A 21,425-nucleotide genomic window follows, 5' to 3' on the forward strand; every position below is an offset into this window, starting at 1 on the left:
TTAGCTAACACATAGGACATTTAAAGGGATAGATAGTATACTATACAATTGTTTTTTTCCCTTAAAGGGACAGTATACTATAAAATAGTTTTCCCTTAATGTGTTTCCAATTACGTTTTTTTACAAGCTGCAAAGTATAAAATGTATGTGATTTGCTTTTTAAGGTTTATTTGTGTATATGAATTAGCTGATTTTGTGTTTTGAAGCCACAACCTAATAAAATGGGTTGAACTTGTAGATATAATCTGTTTACTTTATCACATTGTGTACATATACATGCTTCTTTATCTTATATCTGTCTGCAAACCAATCACCAATACTTGGAGAGAACAATGAATAATTAACATTGTATTACCTTATCTCTTCTTTAACCCACTGGGAGTGTAATTTCTTCTACTGGCTGTGTTTAAACAGCTTGGTCTTAAGGCCAAAAACTTTCAGGATAGGTGGGGATACCACAGGTTAAATCAGCTATTTCAAATGCCAATATAAGGGTAATAGAATTACTTGTAAACAATTTAATACACTCCAGCAGGTAAAGTGGATCATTGGGAACAAATTAATGGGGAGACATTTTTTGAGTAAACTGTCCCTTTAAGTGCCCAGTATATTTTGTGAAGATTTTACTGGACAGCCTGCTAAAATTATGGACTGTTTGGTTGAATACTAGACACCTGGCAACCCTATTTGGTTGGATTAAATCAATATCAATGAATTTTATATATATATATATATATATATATATATATATGTGTGTGTATGTATATATATATATATATATATACATACAGGTAAAACTCGAAAAATTTGAATATCGTGCAAAAGTTAATTTATTTCATTAATGCAACTTAAAAGGGGAAACTAATATATGAGATAGACTCATTACATGCAAAGCAAGATAGTTCAAGCCGTGATTTGTCATAATTGTGATGATTATGGTTTACAGCTCATGAAAACCCCAAATCCACAATCTCAGAAAATTAGAATATTGTGAAAAGGTGCAATATTCTAGACTCAAAGTGTCCCACTCTAATCAGCTAATTAAGCCATAACACCTGCAAAAGGTTCCTGAGCCTTTAAATGGTCTCTTAGTCTGGTTCAGTAGGAATCACAATCATGGGAAAGACTGCTGACCTGACAGTTGTGCAGAAAACCATCATTGACACCCTCCATAAGCCTCAAAAGGTAATTGCAAAAGAAGTTGGATGTTCCCAAAGTGCTGTATCAAAGCACATTAATAGAAAGTTATGTGGAAGGGAAAAGTGTGGAAGAAAAAGGTGCACAAGCAGCAGGGATGACCTCAAAAGGTAATTGCAAAAGAAGTTGGATGTTCTCAAAGTGCTGTATCAAAGCACATTAATAGAAAGTTATGTGGAAGGGAAAAGTGTGGAAGAAAAAGGTGCACAAGCAGCAGGGATGACCTCAAAAGGTAATTGCAAAAGAAGTTGGATGTTCCCAAAGTGCTGTATCAAAGCACATTAATAGAAAGTTATGTGGAAGGGAAAAGTGTGGAAGAAAAAGGTGCACAAGCAGCAGGGATGACCGCATCCTGGAGAGGATTGTCAGGAAAAGGCCATTCAAAAGTGTTGGGGACTTAAACAAGGTGTTGACTGAGGCTGGAGTCAGTGCATCAAGAGCCACCACACACAGACGGATCCTGGACATGGGCTTCAAATGTCGTATTCCTCTTGTCAAGCCACTCCTGAACAACAAGCAACGTCAGAAGCGTCTTACCTGGGCTAAAGAAAAACAGACCTGGTCTGTTGCTCAGTGGTCCAAAGTCCTCTTTTCTGATGAGAGCAAATTTTGCATCTCATTTGGAAACCAAGGACCCAGAGTATGGAGGAAGAATGGAGAGGCACACACTGCAAGATGTTTGAAGTCCTGTGTGAAGTTTCCACAGTCTGTGTTAATTTGGGGAGCCATGTCATCTGCTGGTGTTGGTCCACTGTGCTTTATTAAGTCCAGGGTCAATACAGCCGTCTACCAGGAGATTTTGGAGCACTTCATGCTTCCTTCCGCAGACGAGCTCTATGGAACAATGCAGAAGAGCTGAAGGCCGTTATTGAAGCATCCTGGTCTTTCATAACACCTCAGCAGTACCACAGGCTGATAGCTGCCATGCCACGCCGCATTGAGGCAGTAATTGCTGCAAAAGGGGCCCAAACCAAGTACTGAGTACATACAGTATGCATGCTTATACTTTTCAGAGGTCCGATATTGTTCTATGTACCATCCTTGTTTTATTGATTGCATGTAATATTCTAATTTTCTGAGATTGTGGATTTGGGGTTTTCATGAGCTGAAAGCCATAATCATTACAAATATGACAAATCACGACTTGAATTACCTTGCTTTGCATGTAATGAGTCTATCTCATATATTAGTTTCACCTTTTAAGTTGCATTAATGAAATAAATTAACTTTTGCACAATATTCTAATTTTTCGAGTTTCACCTGTATATTTTATTTTTTGCAAAAACTCTTCTGTTGAGAGTCCTACACCATTTGTCATGGTTAAAGGGACACTCATTTTTTTCTTTCATGATTCAGATAGATCATGCAATTTTAAACAACTTTCTAATATACTTTTATCAGTTTTCTTTGTTCTCTTGCTATTTTTATTTAAAAAGCAGGAATGTAAAAGCTTATGAGCCGTCCATCTTTTGTTCAGCACCTGGTGAGTACCGCTTGCTGATTGATGGCTAAATGTGGCCACCAATAAGCAAGTGCTATCCAGGGTGCTGAACCTAAAATGGGCTGGCTCATAAGCTTTACATTCCTGCTTTGTAAATAAAGATAGCAAGAGAAAGAAGAAACGTTGATAATAGGAGTAAATTAGAACGTTGCTTAAAATTACATGCTCTATCTGAATCGTGAAAGAAAACATTTGGGTTTAGTGTCCCCTTTAAAAAAATGCCTGTATTATTCTCAGTTAAATGTATTAAAGAGAAACTGCAAAATTATTAAATTGTTTAACTATGAATATGACAATACGTTGATGACCTTGTACAGTCCCACATTTTGTAATTCTAAATATATAGATAAAATGTTAATTAGGAAACGTAATTCAAAGTTTATATACTTACATTATAATTTAATTTTACCTTTTTTTTCCCCCAGAAAGAGCTGTCTGGACACAAGAACATTGTTGGATACTTAGACTGCCAAATTAACTCAGCAAGTGATAATGTCTGGGAAATCCTTATTCTAATGGAATATTGTAAAGGTAAAACGTGTTTAATCTCTATGGAAATAAATGCAAGCTTGTGGCTACAACAGCGAGTCAACCTTGTGTGATCTGATACATTTTATGGGGCCGATTTATGAAGATGCGGCGGACATGATCTGCTGTAGCGGATCATGTACGCCCAACAACGATAAATACCGACAGCATGCTGTCGGCATTTATCATTGCACAAGCATTTTGTGTGAAATGCTTGTGCAATGCCGCCCCCTGCAGATTTGCGGCAAATCATCCGCTAGCAGGGGGTGTCAATCATCCAATCGTATCCGATCAGGATGATTTCTGTCCGCCGCCTCAGAGGTGGCAGGTGAGTTAAGGAGCAGCGGTCTTAAGACCGCTGCTTCTTAATTTGTTTCCGGCAAGTCTGAAGGCTCGCGCGGAAACAGCTGCATTCGCAGCTACATAAATCGGCCCCTATGTAACAACCCTGTTTTTTAGTTGCTGTAAGTGGCTGTATTTTCTGAAGGGCTAGACGTTGGTGTGACACTTTTTTAATTATCAGATGCTCCTGGCTCTATATTAAAAGGACATTAAATGCTTCCTGCTTTTGTGAACAAAAATTATGCTTGTTCCATGCTCCCTAGGAGGCCAATAGCTGCTTGAGGGAGTTTTTCACATTTTGAAAACCCAGTTTACAGATTTTGCTTTTCGGTTTTTATAGGGAAAGTGGAATAAAGCACAATTTTTACTCAAACTTTGGGTGTGTTTAAAAGGACATGAAGCCTAATTTTCTTTTTTTCATGATTCATTTTCTTAATTCTCTTTTATCTTTTGTTGAAAAGCAGAGGCTTAAAGTGAATGTCAAGTTTGATGAATCAGTGCCCGGTTTTTAAAAATCCTATTAAAAACAGGGCCACTTTCATTCATCAAACTTTACATTTCGCTCGTTTTGTTAAAATACTTACCTTTTAATCTTGAAAGCCACTCCAGTGATCCTGCCGCTTGTCACTTCATACGTCAGCAATGACGAATACGGCTTCCTCCAATCACGGCTTCCCCCCCAGGGGAATCATTGCCTGAGGCAACGCCGTGATTGGAGGAAGCCAGATTCGTCATTTTTGACATATGAAAAGGCTTGCGACGGGCAGGGGAAGCGCTGGAGCGGCTTTCAAGTTTAAAAGGTAAGTATTTTAACAAAACCAGTGAAATGTAAAGTTTAATGAATGAAAGTGCCCCTGTTTTTAATAGGGTTCTTAAAAACCGGGCACTGATTCATCAAACTTGACATTCACTTTAAGCTCAGGAGCGTCCATGTGTCTGGAACACTATATGGCAGGAGTTTTGCAATTTTTTTTATCCATTTTAAAGAGCACAACATGGCTACACTTTTTCCTGCCATGTAGTGCTTCAGACCCCTACCTAGGTATCTCTTCAACAAAGAATGCCATGAGAATGAAGCACATTTGATAACAGAAGTTGGACACTTTTATATATAAATTGTATGCTCTGTTTGAATCATAAAATAAAATTTTTGGGTTCCATATCCCTTTAATGTCCCTTTAATGTTCTGAACACTGTTGTGAATGTGCAAAGCAGGCAGCTCTAATCAACTGAGAGCCCTTGTATAATAATGTAGGGATTCCCCCACAATGCAATGGGAATTTATGCTTTTTTTTAATAAAAAAAAAAATTAGTAGTTTTACAATCCCCTATATTTCTTGGGACATTACATTTTATTTAAGATCAGATATATCACTGCATTTCATTTTTCATTACGTTTTACAAACTGCAAGATTTTTTTGGTGTCTGAAAATCTAGTCTGAAAATCTTTTCATTTCAAGTAATCACTTTAGAAAGTATATAAACACCCTCTAGTATTTTATACAAGGATGTAACAGGTGCAGTCAATTAGCAGCACATGTCACTTCATAGTCAGCTAAAGTAACCTCAAGGGTTTGGAAGTGACATAGAAAGACAGAAAATTAGCTAATATTTATGTGTTTAATTTGTAATATTTTTTTAAACATATTTTATTTCAAAGGTTTTATTCATTTTGAAAACAATTAAAATAAGATCATAAAAAAGAAAAATTAAAACCAATTAAATGAAAGAGTGAGGAAGAAAATTAAACATAAATAAATAAATCATATGACCAAACAAAAAAAAGGAACATCAATGAGACATTAATTGTTGACTGTGATTCGATAGCAAACCTGAAATGCAAAAAAAGTAAATTAACAGTCTGAGTGTCAATAAACTTTGTAAATCAGTTTATAATTACAGTAATAAACTACCTAGAATTCAAGTAGCCCATTAAAGAGGCATTAGATTATTATAATGCATTTTATGCACCTCCCTCTAATTATTGGTGCAGCCATTTTGGAACCTAGGTTTCACTTCAGATATTTGAAGGAGTGTTGCGGTACACCAGCACTGGAATGCAGTGAAAGTTAGGTTTCAACATGGCTGCACTCATGACTATAGGGAGGTGGGGAATATTCTCAATACTATACTTATAAACTGTATTAAGTGTTTAATGTCACTTTGAATGTATTGTGTAATGGTCAGTCACCAAGCTAACTAGAAATAAAGTATTAATCCAGGAGTTATAAAATACCGTAAGGGGTCTATATTTTGTCTTTATGTTACTTAGAGAAGTGATATATGCTGTGTATGTTGAAATAGCGTTGTGATTAATGTGCTTTGGTTACTAGCTGGACAAGTGGTGAACCAAATGAATCAGCGACTCCAGTCAGGTTTTACTGAGCCAGAAGTCTTAAGGATATTCTGTGACACTTGTGAAGCCGTAGCCAGACTTCATCAATGCAAGACCCCAATTGTTCACCGTGATCTGAAGGTAAATTCTTCACATATGGTCGCTCGATTCTAAGAAAACTCATCAGCTCAGAGTGTAACCATCTCAAAAAGAAGCAAGTTCTCTACTATTCTTTACTGAGATCTGCTGAATCCCAAATAAAGTAAAGAGGCTCTCTGGAATGCAGTGCCGACTTGACACCAATTCTCCATTTTAAAGTGTATACAAATCAGTTTGCAATGTTTTCATTACAGTTTAACTTATATTTCTCTTGTAAGGTGTATCCAGTCCACGGATCATCCATTACTTGTGGGATATTCTCATTCACAACAGGAAGTTGCAAGAGGACACCCACAGCAGAGCTGTCTATATAGCTCCTCCCCTCACTACCATACCCAGTCATTCTCTTGCAACTCTCAACAAGCATGGAGGTAGTAAGAGATAAGTGGTGAAATGTAGCTGTTATTTCTCCAACATAGGTGTGTCCGGTCCACGGCGTCATCCTTACTTGTGGGATATTCTCTTCCCCAACAGGAAATGGCAAAGAGCCCAGCAAAGCTGGTCACATGATCCCTCCTAGGCTCCGCCTACCCCAGTCATTCTCTTTGCCGTTGTACAGGCAACATCTCCACGGAGATGGCTTAGAGTTTTTTAGTGTTTAACTGTAGTTTTTATTATTCAATCAAGAGTTTGTTATTTTGAAATAGTGCTGGCATGTACTATTTACTCAGAAACAGAAAAGAGATGAAGATTTCTGTTTGTATGAGGAAAATGATTTTAGCAACCGTCACTAAAATCCATGGCTGTTCCACACAGGACTGTTGAGAGCAATTAACTTCAGTTGGGGGAACAGTGAGCAGTCTCTTGCTGCTTGAGGTATGACACATTCTAACAAGACGATGTAATGCTGGAAGCTGTCATTTTCCCTATGGGATCCGGTAAGCCATGTTTATTACGATCGTAAATAAGGGCTTCACAAGGGCTTATTAAGACTGTAGACTTTTTCTGGGCTAAATCGATTCATTATTAACACATATTTAGCCTTGAGGAATCATTTTATCTGGGTATTTTGATATAATAATATCGGCAGGCACTGTTTTAGACACCTTATTCTTAGGGGCTTTCCCAAAGCATAGGCAGAGCCTCATTTTCGCGCCGGTGTGGCGCACTTGTTTTTGAGAGGCATGGCATGCAGTCGCATGTGAGAGGAGCTCTGATACTTAGAAAAGGCTTTCTGAAGGCGTCATTTGGTATCGTATTCCCCTTTGGGCTTGGTTGGGTCTCAGCAAAGCAGATACCAGGGACTGTAAAGGGGTTAAAGTTCAAAACGGCTCCGGTTCCGTTATTTTAAGGGTTAAAGCTTCCAAATTTGGTGTGCAATACTTTTAAGGCTTTAAGACACTGTGGTGAAAATTTGGTGAATTTTGAACAATTCCTTCATGTTTTTTCGCAATTGCAGTAATAAAGTGTGTTCAGTTTAAAATTTAAAGTGACAGTAACGGTTTTATTTTAAAACGTTTTTTGTACTTTGTTATCAAGTTTATGCCTGTTTAACATGTCTGAACTACCAGATAGACTGTGTTCTGAATGTGGGGAAGCCAGAATTCCTATTCATTTAAATAAATGTGATTTATGTGACAATGACAATGATGCCCAAGATGATTCCTCAAGTGAGGGGAGTAAGCATGGTACTGCATCATTCCCTCCTTCGTCTACACGAGTCTTGCCCACTCAGGAGGCCCCTAGTACATCTAGCGCGCCAATACTCCTTACTATGCAACAATTAACGGCTGTAATGGATAATTCTGTCAAAAACATTTTAGCCAAAATGCCCACTTATCAGCGTAAGCGCGATTGCTCTGTTTTAGATACTGAAGAGCATGACGACGCTGATAATAATATTTCTGAAGGGCCCCTAACCCAGTCTGATGGGGCCAGGGAGGTTTTGTCTGAGGGAGAAATTACTGATTCAGGGAACATTTCTCAACAAGCTGAACCTGATGTGATTGCATTTAAATTTAAGTTGGAACATCTCCGCATTCTGCTTAAGGAGGTATTATCCACTCTGGATGATTGTGACAAGTTGGTCATCCCAGAGAAACTATGTAAAATGGACAAGTTCCTAGAGGTGCCGGGGCTCCCAGAAGCTTTTCCTATACCCAAGCGGGTGGCGGACATTGTTGGATTAAAAGCATCATCAGATTGGCTTACGAGACTGCCGGACGGCAGCCTCCCGAAAGAATCACAGCTCATTCCACTAGGGCTGTGGCTTCCACATGGGCCTTCAAGAATGAGGCTTCTGTTGATCAGATATGTAGGGCAGCGACTTGGTCTTCACTGCACACTTTTACCAAATTTTACAAGTTTGATACTTTTGCTTCTTCTGAGGCTATTTTTGGGAGAAAGGTTTTGCAAGCCGTGGTGCCTTCCATTTAGGTGACCTGATTTGCTCCCTCCCTTCATCCGTGTCCTAAAGCTTTGGTATTGGTTCCCACAAGTAAGGATGACGCCGTGGACCGGACACACCTATGTTGGAGAAAACAGAATTTATGTTTACCTGATAAATTACTTTCTCCAACGGTGTGTCCGGTCCACGGCCCGCCCTGGTTTTTTTAATCAGGTCTGATGATTTATTTTCTTTAACTACAGTCACCACGGTACCATATGGTTTCTCCTATGCAAATATTCCTCCTTAACGTCGGTCGAATGACTGGGGTAGGCGGAGCCTAGGAGGGATCATGTGACCAGCTTTGCTGGGCTCTTTGCCATTTCCTGTTGGGGAAGAGAATATCCCACAAGTAAGGATGACGCCGTGGACCGGACACACCGTTGGAGAAAGTAATTTATCAGGTAAACATAAATTCTGTTTTTGCTTCAATCAAGAGTTTATTATTTTTAAATAGTACCGGAGTTGTGCTATTTTGTTCCAGGCAGGAAAAAAGAAGAAACTTATAGTAGAGAGAGGCTCTAACTAGACAGACTACATGTTAAGCACTCAAAGGGTTAATATAGGGTGCATCAATAAGTAATAAAAAAGACTCTATTACATGAGGCAAATCAGAGTTGCTGATGATTGAGTGAGCATACGTGCTCTACGTTAAAACATAACTTTTATTAAATCAAAAATAATATATAAAATACTGGAAAATTACTTTAAAAACACACTCAGATGCTGAGAATTATTGAACAGCCTGATCACGATGGGTTCAATATAGTAAAGTAGGTAGTATATTGTGCTTATCAACTACTTAAGTTAGGCCTAGATTTAGAGTTCGGCGGTAGCCGTCAAAACCAGCGTTAGAGGCTCCTAACGCTGGTTTTGGGCGCCCGCTGGTATTTGGAGTCAGTGATTAAAGGGTCTAACGCTCACTTTTCAGCCGCGACTTTTCCATACCGCAGATCCCCCTACGCCATTTGCGTAGCCTATCTTTTCAATGGGATCTTTCTAACGCTGTTATTTAGAGTCGTTTCTGCAGTGAGCGTTAGAGCTCTAACGACAAGATTCCAGCCGCCTGAAAATAGCAGGAGTTAAGAGCTTTCTGGCTAACGCCGGTTTATAAAGCTCTTAACTACTGTACCCTAAAGTACACTAACACCCATAAACTCCCTATGTACCTCTAAACCGAGGTCCCCCCACATCGCCGCCACTCGATTAAAATTTTTAACCCCTAATCTGCCGACCGCCACCTACGTTATACTTATGTACCCCTAATCTGCTGCCCCTAACCCCGCCGACCCCTATATTATATTTATTAACCCCTAACTTGCCCCCCACAACGTCGCCGCAAGCTACTTAAAATAATTAACCCCTAATCTTCCGACCGCAAATCGCCGCCACCTACGTTATCCCTATGTACCCCTAATCTGCTGCCCCTAACATCGCCGACCCCTATGTTATATTTATTAACCCCTAATCTGCCCCCCACAACGTCGCCGACACCTACCTACACTTATTAACCCCTAATCTGCCGAGCGGACCTGAGCGCTACTATAATAAAGTTATTAACCCCTAATCCGCCTCACTAACCCTATCATAAATAGTATTAACCCCTAATCTGCCCTCCCTAACATCGCCGACACCTACCTTCAATTATTAACCCCTAATCTGCCGACCGGAGCTCAACGCTATTCTAATAAATGTATTAACCCCTAAAGCTAAGTCTAACCCTAACACTAACACCCCCCTAACTTAAATATATTTTTTATCTAACGAAATAAATTAACTCTTATTAAATAAATGATTCCTATTTAAAGCTAAATACTTACCTGTAAAATAAATCCTAATATAGCTACAATATAAATTACATTTATATTATAGCTATTTTAGGATTAATATTTATTTTACAGGCAACTTTGTAATTATTTTAACCAGGTACAATAGCTATTAAATAGTTAAGAACTATTTAATAGTTACCTAGTTAAAATAATTACAAATTTACCTGTAAAATAAATCCTAACCTAAGATATAATTAAACCTAACACTACCCTATCAATAAAATAATTAAATAAACTACCTACAATTACCTACAATTAACCTAACACTACACTATCAATAAATTAATTAAACACAATTGCTACAAATAAATACAATTAAATAAACTATCTAAAGTACAAAAAATAAAAAAGAACTAAGTTACAGAAAATAAAAAAATATTTACAAACATAAGAAAAATATTACAACAATTTTAAACTAATTACACCTACTCTAAGCCCCCTAATAAAATAACAAAGACCCCCAAAATAAAAAATTCCCTACCCTATTCTAAAATACAAAAATTACAAGCTCTTTTACCTTACCAGCCCTGAACAGGGCCCTTTGCGGGGCATGCCCCAAGAATTGCAGCTCTTTTGCCTGTAAAAAAAAACATACAATACCCCCCCCCCCCAACATTACAACCCACCACCCACATACCCCTAATCTAACCCAAACCCCCTTAAATAAACCTAACACTAATCCCCTGAAGATCTTCCTACCTTGTCTTCACCATCCAGGTATCACCGATCCGTCCTGGCTCCAAGATCTTCATCCAACCCAAGCGGGGGTTGGCGATCCATAATCCGGTGCTCCAAAGTCTTCCTCCTATCCGGCAAGAAGAGGACATCCGGACCGGCAAACATCTTCTCCAAGCGGCATCTTCTATGTTCTTCCATCCGATGACGACCGGCTCCATCTTGAAGACCTCCAGCGCGGATCCATCCTCTTCTTCCGACGACTAGACGACGAATGACGGTTCCTTTAAGGGACGTCATCCAAGATGGCGTCCCTCGAATTCCGATTGGCTGATAGGATTCTATCAGCCAATCGGAATTAAGGTAGGAATATTCTGATTGGCTGATGGAATCAGCCAATCAGAATCAAGTTCAATCCGATTGGCTGATCCAATCAGCCAATCAGATTGAGCTCGCATTCTATTGGCTGATCGGAACAGCCAATAGAATGCGAGCTCAATCTCATTGGCTGATTGGATCAGCCAATCGGATTGAACTTGATTCTGATTGGCTGATTCCATCAGCCAATCAGAATATTCCTACCTTAATTCCGATTGGCTGATAGAATCCTATCAGCCAATCGGAATTCGAGGGACGCCATCTTGGATGACGTCCCTTAAAGGAACCGTCATTCGTCGTCTAGTCGTCGGAAGAAGAGGATGGATCCGCGCTGGAGGTCTTCAAGATGGAGCCGGTCGTCATCGGATGGAAGAACATAGAAGATGCCGCTTGGAGAAGATGTTTGCCGGTCCGGATGTCCTCTTCTTGCCGGATAGGAGGAAGACTTTGGAGCACCGGATTATGGATCGCCAACCCCCGCTTGGGTTGGATGAAGATCTTGGAGCCAGGACGGATCGGTGATACCTGGATGGTGAAGACAAGGTAGGAAGATCTTCAGGGGATTAGTGTTAGGTTTATTTAAGGGGGTTTGGGTTAGATTAGGGGTATGTGGGTGGTGGGTTGTAATGTTGGGGGGGGGGGGTATTGTATGTTTTTTTTTACAGGCAAAAGAGCTGCAATTCTTGGGGCATGCCCCGCAAAGGGCCCTGTTCAGGGCTGGTAAGGTAAAAGAGCTTGTAATTTTTGTATTTTTGAATAGGGTAGGGAATTTTTTATTTTGGGGGTCTTTGTTATTTTATTAGGGGGCTTAGAGTAGGTGTAATTAGTTTAAAATTGTTGTAATATTTTTCTTATGTTTGTAAATATTTTTTTATTTTCTGTAACTTAGTTCTTTTTTATTTTTTGTACTTTAGATAGTTTATTTAATTGTATTTATTTGTAGCAATTGTGTTTAATTAATTTATTGATAGTGTAGTGTTAGGTTAATTGTAGGTAATTGTAGGTAGTTTATTTAATTATTTTATTGATAGGGTAGTGTTAGGTTTAATTATATCTTAGGTTAGGATTTATTTTACAGGTAAATTTGTAATTATTTTAACTAGGTAACTATTAAATAGTTCTTAACTATTTAATAGCTATTGTACCTGGTTAAAATAATTACAAAGTTGCCTGTAAAATAAATATTAATCCTAAAATAGCTATAATATAAATGTAATTTATATTGTAGCTATATTAGGATTTATTTTACAGGTAAGTATTTAGCTTTAAATAGGAATCATTTATTTAATAAGAGTTAATTTATTTCGTTAGATAAAAATTATATTTAAGTTAGGGGGGTGTTAGTGTTAGGGTTAGACTTAGCTTTAGGGGTTAATACATTTATTAGAATAGCGTTGAGCTCCGGTCGGCAGATTAGGGGTTAATAATTGAAGGTAGGTGTCGGCGATGTTAGGGAGGGCAGATTAGGGGTTAATACTATTTATGATAGGGTTAGTGAGGCGGATTAGGGGTTAATACATTTATTATAGTAGCGCTCAGGTCCGCTCGGCAGATTAGGGGTTAATAAGTGTAGGTAGGTGTCGGCGACGTTGTGGGGGGCAGATTAGGGGTTAATAAATATAACATAGGGGTCGGCGATGTTAGGGCAGCAGATTAGGGGTACATAGGGATAACGTAGGTGGCGGCGGTTTACGGAGCGGCAGATTAGGGGTTAAAAGTGTAATGCAGGGGTCAGCGATAGCGGGGGCGGCAGATTAGGGGTTAATAAGTGTAAGGTTAGGGGTATTTAGACTCGGGGTACATGTTAGAGTGTTAGGTGCAGACGTAGGAAGTGTTTCCCCATAGGAAACAATGGGGCTGCGTTAGGAGCTGAACGCTGCTTTTTTGCAGGTGTTAGGTTTTTTTTCAGCTCAAACAGCCCCATTGTTTCCTATGGGAGAATCGTGCACGAGCACGTTTTTGAGGCCGGCCGCGTCCGTAAGCAACTCTGGTATCGAGAGTTGCATTTGCGGTAAATATGCTCTACGCTCCTTTTTTGGAGCCTAACGCAGCATTTGTTTGAACTCTCGATACCAGAGTTAAATTTATGGTGCGGCCAGAAAAAAACCCGCGGAGCGTTAACAGCCCTTTTACCGCCGAACTCTAAATCTAGGCCTTAGATTGTATCAAATTATTCCATATTGATACAGTCTTTTAGTAAAAAAGTTTTTACTCAAATAGTTTGTTATAAATAAAAGGATACTTTATTATATTTATTTATTGTGTTATTTGTAAAGCATCTTATATTTATTATTAAACACAAGAGTCACTGAATGATGTGGAGTTGCAGTATATCAATACAGCTCTAATATTCAGGTTTAACCCACTAATAACTTGTATGGGTGTTATACCCTATGTACTTGGAATGAGCTGATAAGTGTGCAGTGCACCCAGTTGGAAACTACTAGTCACTTAGTATTAATACATGGGGAGTTAACCCCTAGTTTAAATATTTGGATATCAGTCTAATGCTCACTGGTTTTGTTAAAAATTCAATACATATACAGGTTGCAGACTATTCCAGTTCAGCTGGAAGCTGTGGGTTTGTGTATAATTCGACACATTAACAGTGCCACAAGCTTATCCTAAACTTATGTGTTAGGCGTAACAGTTGTACACAAATATATGGGAGCAATATCCGTTCGTTATATTGAGAGCTCAACACAGCTAATTGGATCTTCCTCTTGTGCTGTGAGTGTGTTAACCCACAAGCTTATCATGAACTTATGTGTTTGGCGTAACAGTTGTACACATATATATAGGAGCAATATCCGTTCGTGATATTGAGAGCTCAACACAGCGGATTTGATCTTTCTCATGCGCTGTGAGTATGTTTACCCGCTGTGCATGTGGATGGATTATAACTCTTAGTTGTATCAGCCCTAACCGTCACTCATTAAAGCTTTGTAAGTGTGGTTATACTGTTATTAAACATAGAGCTATGAACAGTGGTTGCTAGTTATGTAGCGATATCAATCAAAGGTTAACCCTCCTGCCCAATGTTAAGCTCTAATAATGATGGTATATGAGCCCCACTGATATGTGGATAGATGGTTACCGGTAAGTGTGTTAACTCCTACCTATTGCCTAGTAAAGCTATCCGTATATAGTCTGCAATCAGCGTTGCCCAATATATAAAGCAAACGGCTGTATAGAATGATAGCTCATTCCACTATCGTTTCAAGTACAAGTGAGCCCCACTTCCAAATATTTGGCTTAAATATCAATTGCAAAATAAACTCCACTACTAAATGTTTAGCATATAAGGTTAAATGCTATCTTAATATAACAGTAGCTCAGTACCTACAATTACAAATTAGTAAATAAATCAGATCAGGTCTAACATTTCAGCATTATAGCATTCTGAGGCTAATCTAAAAATACAGGAGCTCCAGGACTCCTCACCATTTCCCTAACGTCCCTGACATGTTTCGCCCTAACGGCTTTTTCAAAGGAAAAAAGAAGAATCTGCCCGGGATTTCTATGATCTTAGCAGGTTGTACCTAAGATCCATTGCTGTTCTCACACATGTCTAAAGAGAGAGATAACTTCAGCGGGGGAATGGCGTACAGGTTAGCCTGCTATGAGGTATGTGCAGTTAATATTTTTCTAGAAGATGAAATGAAGGCTAGAAAATGCTGCTGATACCAAATTTATGTAAGGTAAGCCTGAATACAGTGATTTAATAGCGACTGGTATCATGCTTACTTTCTGAGGTAAAACTCTTTTATATTTACAATATAAAACGTTTGCTGGCATGTTTAAACGTTTTTATATATACTTTGGTGATAAAACTTTACTGGGGCCTAGTTTTTTTCCACATGGCTGGCTTAAATTTGCCTAGAAACAGTTCCCTGAGGCTTTCCACTGTGTTACTATGAGTGGGAGGGGCCTAGTTTAGTGCTTTTTTGTGCATTAACTACTACAGACTGAGACATCCAGGAGTTCCCTGAATGCTACAGGACATCTCTAAAGGGCTTTTAGGCTTCCAAAATCGTTTGTTGGGGAAGGTAGGCCCACAGTAAAGCTGTGGTAGTTTGGTGTGACTGTTAAAAAAACGTCTATATCGTTTTTTGATCCGGTTTTTGAACTAAGGGGTTAATCATCCATTTGCAAGTGGGTGCAATGCTCTGTTAGCTTATTATACACACTGTAAAAATTTTGTTTGATTTACTGCCTTTTTTCACTGTTTTTCAAATTCTGACAAAATTTGTTTCTCTTAAAGGCACAGTACCGTTTTTTATATTTGCTTGTTAACTTGATTTAAAGTGTTTTCCAAGCTTGCTAGTCTCATTGCTAGTCTGTATAAACATGTCTGACATAGAGGAAACTCCTTGTTCATTATGTTTAAAAGCCATGGTGGAACCCCCTCTTAGAATGTGTACCAAATGTACTGATTTCACTTTAAGCAATAAAGATCATATTCTGTCTTTCAAAAATTTATCACCAGAGGAATCTGACGAGGGGGAAGTTATGCCGACTAACTCTCCCCACGTGTCAGATCCTTTGACTCCCGCTCAAGGGACTCCCGCTCAAATGGCGCCAAGTACATCCAGGGTGCCCATAGCGTTTACTTTACAAGACATGGCGGCAGTCATGGATAATACACTGTCAGCGGTATTAGCCAGACTACCTGTATTTAGAGGAAAGCGAGATAGCTCTGGAGTTAGACGAAATACAGAGCATACTGACACTTTAAGAACTATGTCTGATACTGCCTCACAATATGCAGAAGCTGAAGAAGGAGAGCTTCTTTCTGTGGGTGATATTTCTGACTCAGGGAAGATGATGCAACCTGATTCTGATATTTTTACATTTAAATTTAAGCTTGAACACCTCCGCGTGTTACTCAGGGAGGTTTTAGCTGCTCTGAATGACTGTGATACAATTGCAGTGCCAGAGAAATTGTGTAGACTCGATAAATACTATGCAGTGCCGGTGTGTACTGATGTTTTTCCAATACCTAAAAGGTTTACAGAAATTATTATTAAGGAATGGGATAGACCAGGTGTGCCGTTCTCTCCCCCTCCTGTTTTTAGAAAAATGTTTCCAATAGACGCCACCACACGGGACTTATGGCAGACAGTTCCTAAGGTGGAGGGAGCAGTTTCTACTCTAGCAAAGCGTACTACTATCCCTGTCGAGGACAGTTGTGCTTTCTTAGATCCAATGGATAAAAAGTTAGAGGGTTACCTTAAGAAAATGTTTATTCAACAAGGTTTTATCCTACAGCCCCTTGCATGCATTGCGCCTGTCACTACTGCTGCGGCGTTCTGGTTTGAGTCTCTGGAAGAGGCTTTACAGGTAGCGACTCCATTGGATGAAATACTTGACAAGCTTAGAGCACTTAAGCTAGCCAATTCTTTTGTTTCTGATGCCATTGTTCATTTGACTAAACTAACGGCTAAGAATTCTGGTTTTGCTATCCAGGCTATCCAGCTATGGCTTAAATCATGGTCAGCTGACGTTACTTCAAAATCGAAGCTGCTTAACATTCCCTTCAAGGGGCAGACCCTATTCGGGCCTGGTTTGAAGAAGATTATTGCTGATATCACTGGAGGAAAAGGTCATGCCCTTCCTCAGGATAGGGCCAAACAGTCTAATTTTCGTGCCTTTCGAAATTTCAAGGCAAGTGCAGCATCAACTTCCTCTAATGCAAAACAAGAGGGAACTTTTGCTCAGTCCAAGACGGTCTGGAGACCTAACCAGACCTGGAACAAGGGTAAGCAGGCCAAAAAACCTGCTGCTGCCTCTAAGACAGCATTAAGGAACGGCCCCCTATCCGGTAACGGATCTAGTAGGGGGCAGACTTTCGCTCTTCGCCCAGGCGTGGGCAAGAGATGTCCAGGATCCCTGGGTGTTGGAAATTATATCCCAGGGATATCTTCTGGACTTCAAGGCTTCCCCCCCAAAAGGGAGATTTCACCTTTCACAATTATCTGCAAACCGGATAAAGAGAGAGGCATTCTTACACTGCGTACAAGACCTCCTAGTTATGGGAGTGATCCATCCAGTCCCAAAGGAGGAACAGGGACAGGGATTTTACTCAAATCTGTTTGTGGTTCCCAAAAAAAGAGGGAACCTTCAGACCAATTTTGGATCTAAAGATCTTAAACAAATTCCTCAGAGTTCCATCATTCAAGATGGAGACTATTCGTACCATCCTACCTATGATCCAGGAGGGTCAATACATGACTACAGTGGATTTAAAGGATGCTTATCTGCACATTCCGATACACAAAGATCATCATCGGTTTCTCAGGTTTGCCTTCCTAGACAGGCACTACCAGTTTGTAGCTCTTCCCTTTGGGTTAGCCACAGCCCCAAGAATTTTTACGAAGGTTCTGGGGTCGCTTCTGGCGGTCCTAAGGCCACAGGGCATAGCCGTGGCCCCTTATTTAGACGACATCCTGATTCAGGCGTCAAACTTCCAAATTGCCAAGTCTCATACGGACATAGTGTTGGCATTTCTGAGGTCGCATGGGTGGAAGGTGAACGTGAAAAAGAGTTCTCTATCCCCCCTCACAAGAGTTTCCTTCCTAGGGACTCTGATAGATTCTGTAGAAATGAAGATTTACCTGACGGAGTCCAGGTTATCAAAACTTCTAAATTCCTGCCGTGTTCTTTATTCCATTCCTCGCCCTTCGGTGGCTCTGTGCATGGAAGTAATCGGCTTAATGGTAGCGGCAATGGACATAGTGCCGTTTGCATGCCTACATCTCAGACCGCTGCAACTATGCATGCTCAGTCAGTGGAATGGGGATTACACAGATTTGTCCCCTTTACTGAATCTGGACCAAGAGACCAGGGATTCTCTTCTCTGGTGGCTATCTCGGGCCCATCTGTCCAAAGGTATGACCTTTCGCAGGCCAGATTGGACAATTGTAACGACAGATGCCAGCCTTCTAGGTTGGGGTGCAGTCTGGAACTCCCTGAAGGCTCAGGGATCGTGGACTCAGGAGGAGTCACTCCTTCCAATAAACATTCGGGAACTAAGAGCGATATTCAATGCTCTTCAGGCTTGGCCTCATCTAGCGACAATGAGGTTCATCAGATTTCAGTCGGACAACATCACGACTGTGGCTTACATCAACCATCAAGGGGGAACAAGGAGTTCCCTACCGATGTTAGAAGTCTCAAAGATAATTCGCTGGGCAGAGATTCACTCTTGCCACCTATCAGCTATCCATATCCCAGGTGTTGAGAACTGGGAGGCGGATTTTCTAAGTCGTCAGACTTTTCATCCGGGGGAGTGGGAACTCCATCCGGAGGTGTTTGCACAATTGGTTCTTCGTTGGGGCGAACCAGAACTGGATCTCATGGCGTCTCGCCAGAACGCCAAACTTCCTTGTTACGGATCCAGGTCCAGGGACCCCAAGGCAACGCTGATAGATGCTCTAGCAGCGCCTTGGTCCTTCAACCTGGCTTATGTGTTTCCACCGTTTCCTCTGCTCCCTCGTCTGATTGCCAAAGTCAAGCAGGAGAGAGCATCAGTGATCTTGATAGCGCCTGCGTGGCCACGCAGGACTTGGTATGCAGATCTGGTGGACATGTCATCCTTTCCACCATGGACTCTGCCGCTGAGACATGACCTTCTACTTCAAGGTCCTTTCAACCATCCAAATCTAATTTCTCTGAGGCTGACTGCCTGGAGATTGAACGCTTGGTTTTATCAAAGCGTGGTTTCTCCGAGTCAGTCATTGATACCTTGATTCAGGCACGGAAGCCTGTCACCAGGAAAATCTATCATAAAATATGGCGTAAATATCTTTAATGGTGTGAATCTAAGGGCTACTCATGGAGTAAGGTCAGGATTCCCAGGATATTATCTTTTCTCCAAGAAGGATTGGAGAAAGGATTGTCAGCTAGTTCCTTAAAGGGACAGATTTCTGCGCTATCTATTCTTTTGCACAAGCGTCTGGCGGATGCCCCAGACGTTCAGGCATTTTGTCAGGCTTTAGTTAGAATCAAGCCTGTGTTTAAACCTGTTGCTCCACCTTGGAGCTTAAATTTGGTTCTTAAAGTTCTTCAGGGGGTTCCGTTTGAACCTCTTCATTCCATAGATATCAAACTTTTATCTTGGAAAGTTCTTTTTTTGGTAGCTATTTCCTCGGCTCGTAGAGTTTCCGAGTTATCTGCCTTACAATGTGATTCTCCTTATCTGATCTTCCATGCAGATAAGGTAGTTCTGCGTACCAAACCTGGGTTTTTACCTAAGGTGGTATCTAATAAAAATATCAATCAAGAGATTGTTGTTTGTTGTCTACTCTGGACAGAGGAGAGGTCAAAAGGCTTCGGCAACCTCTCTTTCTTTTTGGCTAAGAAGCATAATCCGCTTAGCCTATGAGACTGCTGGCCAGCAGCCTCCAGAAAGGATTACAGCTCATTCTACTAGAGCTGTGGCTTCCACATGGGCCTTTAAAAATGAGGCTTCTGTTGAACAGATTTGCAAGGCGGCGACTTGGTCTTCTCTTCATACTTTTTCAAAATTCTACAAATTTGATACTTTTGCTTCTTCAGAGGCTATTTTTGGGAGAAAGGTTTTACAGGCAGTGGTTCCTTCTGTTTAAGTACCTGCCTTGTCCCTCCCTTCATCCGTGTACTTTAGCTTTGGTATTGGTATCCCACAAGTAATGGATGATCCGTGGACTGGATACACCTTACAAAAGAAAACATAATTTATGCTTACCTGATAAATTTATTTCTCTTGTGGTGTATCCAGTCCACGGCCCGCCCTATCATTTTAAGGCAGGTATTTTTTAATTTTAAACTACAGTCACCACTGCACCCTATGGTTTCTCCTTTCTCTGCTTGTTTTCGGTCGAATGACTGGATATGGTAGTGAGGGGAGGAGCTATATAGACAGCTCTGCTGTGGGTGTCCTCTTGCAACTTCCTGTTGGAAATGAGAATATCCCACAAGTAATGGATGATCCGTGGACTGGATACACCACAAGAGAAATACATTTATCAGGTAAGCATAAATTATGTTTTTTTATACAGTGCTATTTTTTTATCATGCAATATGTACTTTTTGTCAGCACATAGCAGGAGAGATAAATCAGTGTAAAGTATTCAGTAAATAGTTGTGAGAAAACCTTAACCATGCCCAAAAAACTTTTTTAAGTTTTAAATCTAGAGCCAATGTTGATTGTTGTTGTCTGAAGAAGGGGGTAAAACCCCAAAACGTTACAAATAAAGAGGTGACATTGATATAAATCCTGGAGAGTGCATCCGTTTTTTTAAAGTTTTTTTCTCTCTCTCTCTCTCTCTCTCTCTCTCTCTAATCAGCAAGTGCATCCCAGGTGCTGAACCAACAATGGTCCGGCTCCTAAGCTTACATTCTTGCTTTTCAAATAAAGATAGCAAGAGAACGAAGAAAATTGATAATTGGAATAAATTAGAAAGTTGCTTAAAGGGACACTGAACCCAAATTTTTTCTTTTGTGATTCAGATAGAGCATGCAATTTTAAGCAACTTTCTAATTTACTCCTATTATCAAATTTTCTTTATTCTCTTAGTATCTTTATTCGAAATGCAGGAATGTAAGTTTAGATGCGGCCCATTTTTGGTGAACAACCTGGGTTGTTCTTACTGATTGGTGGATAAATTCACCCACCAATAAAAAAAGTTCTGTCCACGGTACTCAACCAAAAAATAGCTTAGATGCCTTCTTTTTCAAATAAAGATAGCAAGAGAACGAAGAAACATTTATAATATGAGTATATTAGAAAGTTGCTTAAATTTGCATGCTCTATCCGAATCACGAAAGAACATTTTTGGGTTCAGTGTCCCTTTAAAGTTGCATGCTCTATCTGAATCATGAAAGAAAAAATGTGGGTTAAAGGGACATGAAACCCACATTTTTTCTTTTGTGATTTAGAAAAAACATGCAATTTTAAACAACTTTCTAATTTACTTCCATTATCAAACTTTCTTCATTCTCTTGATATACATTGCTGAAAATCATATCTAGATAGGCCCAGTAGCTGCTGATTGGTTGCTGCACATAGATGCCTCGTATGATTGGCTCCACCCATGTGCATTGCTATTTATT

At 39.9% G+C, this 21,425-nt stretch overlaps 1 protein-coding gene across 1 annotated transcript in view; it reads left to right on the top strand.

The window, feature by feature from the left end:
- The window catches only part of BMP2K (BMP2 inducible kinase), a 479,609-nt gene that overhangs the window by 270,722 nt on the left and 187,462 nt on the right, over positions 1–21,425 (top strand). The window contains exons 3-4 of the mRNA XM_053703190.1: positions 3,124–3,229; positions 5,902–6,044. Of these exons, the coding sequence (XP_053559165.1) occupies positions 3,124–3,229; positions 5,902–6,044 (249 nt within the window). The remainder of the gene's footprint in view (positions 1–3,123; positions 3,230–5,901; positions 6,045–21,425) is intronic.

Source organism: Bombina bombina, chromosome 2 (genome assembly GCF_027579735.1).
Source record: "Bombina bombina isolate aBomBom1 chromosome 2, aBomBom1.pri, whole genome shotgun sequence".
Classification (NCBI taxonomy): Eukaryota; Metazoa; Chordata; class Amphibia; order Anura; family Bombinatoridae; genus Bombina; species Bombina bombina.